This window comes from Ananas comosus, linkage group 8 (assembly GCF_001540865.1).
Source record: "Ananas comosus cultivar F153 linkage group 8, ASM154086v1, whole genome shotgun sequence".
Lineage (NCBI taxonomy): Eukaryota > Viridiplantae > Streptophyta > Magnoliopsida > Poales > Bromeliaceae > Ananas > Ananas comosus.
In genome coordinates, this window is record NC_033628.1 from 4562982 (window position 1) to 4569446 (window position 6465).

Consider the following 6465-nt stretch of genomic DNA (forward strand, 5'->3'; position numbering starts at 1 on the left):
TGTATTTGTGGCGGATCTGGCATACTTTGGGGTCAGGTTTTCAAAAAAAAAGAAATTCAGACGCTTTTCCGCTTTGTTTTAAACTAAAAAGGAACCCCGGGGCGTGACATTTTTACACCGAACTAGATTTTTTTTTTTTTTCAACAAAACAAATATTGATGAAAACTTTTTTTTTTGGCCAATTTGCATAAAAAAATTCACTAGTTTTGCGCTTTTGCAAAAGTAGGCCACCTTTTTCGATTTTGCAGATTCGGGCCGGATTTTTAATAAACTGACCAAAATACCCTTATACCTTTTTCTCTCTTCTTTTTATTCTCACGTGCCTTTATTTTTTACTCACCGAAGAAGGCGATGATGAGGTGAAAGAGTTGGAAAACGGCCCCATCGTCTTGCACGCTATGCCTCTACCCTCTCACCCTCACCACCATCACCACGCACCCTTCGCCCTAACCGCCTCCGATCCTGCTAGAAGGACCGCGCTGCCGACCTTTTTTTTTTTTCTCCGACCCTCCTCCACCACCTCCGTGGCCCTTCCGCGACGATAACATGGACGGTAACGGTCACCTTCTCGCCTCACCCACCTCCACTGGCCGCGAATTTTTGTACGCTACCGAAACCACTTCTGGCAAACTCGCTTGTTCCACCAACGCCAGTCGACGATAAAGAGAAAACACTTCTCAGCATCAAGAAGCTCGCCGACGAGGAGGAGGCACGCGACTCACCCACCTACCCTAAGAGGGGCGGCACGAGCGGACCTCTGACGGTGTACAGAGGTAAAAAGGTGCGAAGAATGTATCGGAATTATTTTGGATTAAGCATTTTTTTCGTTTTAAAATAAAAAAAAAACTAAAAGGCCAAACAACTAAGAGAATTAATAACAGAAAGCAAAGAAGAAGTAAGAATAAGAATGAATTTGCAAGCGTTAAGATTAAATTGGCAATCTGTTTAAAAGCCGTTCACGATATTATGGACGTAAGTTGCATTTTTTTAAATTATAAACTGCTCTTTATAATGAAAGTTATATTCTTTAAATGAAAGTTTTACTTTTTAAAAAATATTTACATTCTTTCTCTCTATTGCCACATCTTAAGAAAGAATTTAAACTATTTTTTCTTTTATTTTTTACGATTTCTTTCTATCACGGTTTTACGTTGAACGAACCAACCAATGGCCCCTCAGCCATTTATTGTCTACATAAAATGACAATTTGCAATTTTTTATTGATGAAATTTAATTCAAAAAAAAAATAATCGTACAGGTCTCCAGGCATTTTACAGCTAAAATAATTTGGATTTCAAATGTTAGATTTTGTTCGAGTTCTGATCGTGGCAGATTTTCGGCTCAATCTTGACTCAACTCGGGCATTGGGTCGGGTCGGATGTCGGGTTGGTCAAGTCGGGTCGGCATTTTGGGGCCTCTTGCCATCGCTTCGCAGGTTCCGGCCGTCCAGTCTGCCCCACCCCCCCCCCACCACGCACGAAGGAAGGAGGAGGGCAGAAATGGTGAGGGCGTGCCGCGTCGTCCTGCAACAGGCCGGCAGCAGCATCAGCAAGGCCCTCTCCGACTTCCTCGTCTGCCCTCTTTCCAAGAAACCCCTCAGGTTCGAGAAACCCTTCCTATCTATTATATCTCTCTATCCCCCCGCTCTCTATAACAGTAACAACTGATTCTTTTTTTCTTTTCTTTTTTTTTTCCTAACAGGTATTGCGAAGATTCCCAATCTCTAATCAGCGACGCTATTGGTGTTTCTTTTCCGGTGAGTCAGTCTCATTTCTATCTCGTCTTCAACTTCGTTCCGGCTCCTCAATAAGTTTGCTAAATTGTAGCAGCAGCTTTTATGTTTTCTCCAAGTTGATCTCTGCGTTATTACTTTGCATACTATTTATTTGCCTTCTTACACTAGCTCTTTATTAGAGGCTGGATCATCATCATCATAAGCCAATCGATTGTGCCTTTTTTGCATGTAGTACTACTATTCATGCGGGAATTGTTCTTATTGGGCTTTTTTTTCAAAGCGTTGTCCTCCATCAAATGCCCTTACTCAAATACTTGTTGAGTTATCTGCTAGGAATTTGTCGTATAAAGTGATTGTGAATGAAATTTGAGATGTCTACTAGGAATTTGTCATGCCTTCTAGAAACCTCTTAAAAGCGGTAAATCGTTCACCGCCTTTAAAAAAATAGTGAACGATTCACTGCTTTAATAGAAAATTTAGAAGGCGGTGAAGTCTTCGCCGTCTTCTTAAAGGCGGTGAACGATTCACTGCTTTTGGCAGACATATCCACTCTAGCACTGAGTTGGCAAAAGAAGGATTATTTGGTCAAATAATTTTTTTCAGAGGGTTATTTAGCCAATTATAAAATTTTCTAGGGTTATTTGGAAAAAAGACCTATCTCATCACATTGCCCTTCTTCATCTACGTACCTTCTACTGTTGTCTTATACATTTTTCATAGTTTACACCAAAATTTGAATATCAACTATACCGTCCCCTAGTAGTTTGAGCTTTCGAAAACAAAACAGTTGCTTCATGCTAATTGCCTACACCTCTACTGTTGTTTATGTCCTACATTTGCTTATGGTAAAAGTGAGCTCGTACAGGAATAATCAGCAACAACAGGATCTTCAATTCCAACTATTTGGGTCAGCTATATGACTCATTTTACTTCATTCGTCTTTGTCTCGAGCACTTTTTATCGTCAAATCAAGTTCTTTTGTATCCCTTTTCTCTACTTTATCTTTCATCAGTTTTTGTCTTCCTCTTTCTAATTGGGTACTTCCTGATGAAGCAACGTTGGTCTCCTTTGAATTTGTTCAACTATCCTAATTAACATTATGTAACTTATTTCTATTTGTGCTGCAAATAACCTTTTTTGCAGTAATCTCACTCATTTGTTACAATATCATTAGTCCTGTGACGCTTAGTTTTTTTACCGCTTACTACAAACAAATAAAGAAGACCTATCCAAGCAACTTGGTGTTTTGAGTTAAAAAATGAGGCCCTTCCCCTGTAAAAGGAGTTGGAGGCATATTACTCCTTCAAGAAGGTGGAACGCATGTTCATGAGCTAACAAACTTGAAATGATGCCTACTTCTGAATATGCTAATATTCTATGCTACCTTCTTAATTTGACCCTGTTAATCCATACTAGTCAGTAGTACATCTCAAAGCTCTGTTATTTCACTAATTTTTCCTGGACATTCTTTCACTGTATCCTCCAATGTTCTCGCGCCTCATGGCAAGGTCTTATTTACATTATTTGCTTCTTACTTGTTCTTAAGTATATACCTGACAGTGTTGTGTTGTTTTGCACTTGTTGCTAAATTTAACCGTCTTTACATGTAGGTTTATGCGTCCCTCTCAGTAAGACGATCTACTTGACTTTGATTTGGTCCGCTCTAGAGTATACTTAATATTCATCCTCTTCATTAGGTAGGTATTGGTGATTAGAGGATCGTAAGGCGGTAATGCAAAATTATATCTTCTATTTCATTCTTTCTTCCTTATCTAAAGCCTCCTGGTATTCTCTCATATGTGTTGTTTCATTGTAGTATGACTATTCAAACTACTGCTATACCGTACCTTGGGAATATTCCATCAAACTTGTGTTTATTGTTGATGATTATTTTGCTAGGTCGTAAGCACTAAGCTTTCCTTGAAACTTCTTTTGCTGCTCGTATTCCGGTTGGAAAGATTCTGTTTTAGATGCATATATAATTAGGCTTACATGTGTTTTTGTCGAAAGAGGGATATTTGAGCTGAATGCAACCACATTAACAGATAATCTTACAGTTGTTCTTCTTGATCAACAGATTGCGCTATCATCCCCTAAGAATTTTGGAGAGTTCACTTTAGTCCGTGACCTTTAAGTAGACGTGGCATGTCAAACTTATGTAAATCTTTCATGTAGGTCCTTCAAGTCTAACTGTTTGTAATGGGACTGACGGAGCAACCAATGCGACTTTCACCCTCCACAGTATATGGACTAGCCTAATCTGCAGATTCAGCATATTCATCAGCCCCAAATTTCTTACTCTTTGCTCATTTTCTGCAAGAGACCTTTCTGTATTACGTGATTCATATGGTGGTTCATATTGAAGTACAATACTGCTGGAGTTCGTTACTCTTATTTCAAAACAAACCCGAACCCTATTCCGCTGAGTAGGGATTGCCCTTGCAATACCTCACTCTTTAATTGCCGGTATGCTTTATCAAGCTTATATTGGTTCTGATACACCATGTACGCCCCCACACCACTGTGATTTGCCTCCATCTGACTTCATACTTCTAACCTGACCCCCTAGATAGGAGGTGAGTTTTATTATAGAATACATGTGTAAGTTCACAGTTCGCATTGCACTTCAAAGTTAAAACAAAAGTTATCAGAAACTTTAGGGACCAAATGTGCAATTCACCTCTTTGTGGAGCGAGTGATGCTTTTGCGGCTTTTGAGTTGGCTCAAGTAGCGCCATGTTGGATATGCCTTCAATCCTCATTAATGAAAGTTGATGAGAAAGAATTGATTTACAAGCTAACGTAAATTCAATCATCACATAGCCACTTCAAAATTTAAGGGATAAAGTGAACCTTCATAATAAGTTCGCCAATGGCTCAGACCCCCTTGGAAGGGGGCCTTCTTCGCCTACCACCTTTCCAAAGCCAATTCTACGGACCAGTAAAAGCTTCATGGGGCCTTTTTGGCTGAGTGCAGGTGGTCTGTATAAGTGCCGTTTTGGGTAGCTCTTGCTTCTGCTTCAGGTTCGACCACCTTTAGGCAAATGAAAAATTTACCAGCTTTCATTGTGGTGGGAAGCAAAAAATATGCTTTTTAGTTTCAAAAGCAATAGTTTAAAATATATTTGGAGAGCTGCTTCTGCTGTGGAGAGAAGCAGCTGGGTGGTGTTTTAATGAAAATTTTAACCTTCTCAATCACCACTCAAACCGTACTCCATCAAACAACACTGCACTCTTTACTTGGGCCAAACAAGTGCATCCAATATGTCATAGTCATTTGCTGCTTAAGTTTATGCTTCGTGGTTCTATCAGATGTTACATTTTTTTGTTTGATTGGGTGTAATTCTGCCTCCAGATAGTTGATGGAATCCCTTGCTTAGCGCCAAAGGATGGCAGGATATTTGCCGGTCAAGGCTGTATGAAAAGTGAAGATGGTGACGATCTAGCCATTGCTAAAAGTGAGAGAGGTGATCCACATCGATAAACCAATGCATGTTGTTGTGTAGTTGGAAGTGCGATAAATCATTAGTGATTTGCAGAATACTTACAAGTTTGTGCTGCAGCATATCTATTCTAATTTCTAATTTGGTGTGCTATATGTTTTGCTGAACGAGGTGAAGGAAATGATTAGAGGATAATAAAATGAGTATATTCATTTTTTTTAATTTTTAGCATAATAATATTTGTTATGATTGTATTCTACTCCATGCGAAGGTATTCTTCTGCTGTTTGAGTTCAGGAAGATACATTTGTTTCTTCCGTCCTCCATTCCTCGTCTGATTCTCCTTTATTCTGGAACTAATTGTTTAGGTTTAGACGGTTGATGCCGGATAGTGAAAGCCTCGCACTTCGTTCTGAAACTTACTGATCTTTGTGCTCTAGCCAACTGTTTATAGTTGGAGCAGCCGCAGGCCCGCAGACCCTCTAAGCCTTCTAATTCGAGAAGCATGTTGAGGGAGATTTGTAAATGTTAAAAGAGAATTTTTTAGGGCTTTGAAAAATAACAACTGAAGTAGTGTTTCTTTTAATCAATTTTGTACTGAGTTGAACTACTTGAAAACAACCTAACTAAATTTTAGGGAAAACTTCAAATACCACCCACGTGGTTTCACACTTTTTTCATTTTTGCATCCTATGGTTTAAAGTGTATCAATTTAGTACCATGTGGTTTCGTACTTTTTCACTTTAGTAGCCTGTCTCTCTACTTTCCTCTCTCTCATTGTCTTTTCTTTCTTTCTTTCTTTCTTTTTGCCTCCACCACGTCTAAAAATTTTTGCATGAACAAAAAATTTATTTTTTAATAATTAATATGACAAAATTAAAATCTAACCTGATAAAATCAGTAATATATAAAATAGTTAATTTCACACAGTTTTCTACAAACATAGTGAATTACAAATATATCTCTATAAAGCTCAACTCTCATATATTGTCCCTACAAAAGTCCTAATATTTTTAAATATGTCTTTGCCGTTAGAATCTGTTAGAAAATTTTAGTTAATCATAGATTAAATACTTAACCCTGATTAGTTTATGAGATAAATTGGCATTTTTGCCTTTCTTATATTATACTGTTGTGGCTTTTGGATGGTCATATTTGTGATAGCAAAATTGACATTTACTTAAAAATTAAATAATTGTATAACGGTAATAAACTGGATGGATATATTTAAAAATATTAAAACTTTTACAAGGACAACATATAAAAGTTGAATTTTATAAGGATATATT

At 38.0% G+C, this 6465-nt stretch overlaps 1 protein-coding gene across 4 annotated transcripts; it reads left to right on the plus strand.

Annotated features, from left to right (window-relative positions):
* Positions 1293-5405, plus strand: LOC109713597 (UPF0434 protein BRADO0313). Of its 4 annotated transcripts, none has more exons than XR_002217128.1 (4): positions 1293-1600; positions 1702-1756; positions 3346-3432; positions 5090-5226. XR_002217128.1 is itself a non-coding variant. In XM_020237725.1 (3 exons), the coding sequence occupies exons 1-3, from the start codon at positions 1299-1301 to the stop codon at positions 3923-3925; spliced, it is 372 nt and encodes a 123-aa protein (XP_020093314.1). In that variant the 5' UTR covers positions 1294-1298; the 3' UTR covers positions 3926-4180. The 4 variants fall into 4 exon arrangements, 2 of the variants coding, with proteins under 2 accessions (XP_020093314.1, XP_020093313.1); XR_002217129.1 differs by lacking the exon at positions 5090-5226 and adding an exon at positions 3911-4180; XM_020237725.1 differs by lacking the exons at positions 3346-3432; positions 5090-5226 and adding an exon at positions 3911-4180 and having other exon boundaries at positions 1294-1600.

Bases quoted from the DNA above. Each gene is read 5' to 3' on its own strand.
- LOC109713597 (XM_020237725.1), top strand. From the start codon at position 1,299: ATGTTAGATTTTGTTCGAGTTCTGATCGTGGCAGATTTTCGGCTCAAT. The intron at 1,601-1,701 runs GTTCGAGAAACC...TTTTCCTAACAG, and splicing joins CTTTCCAAGAAACCCCTCAG to GTATTGCGAAGATTCCCAAT.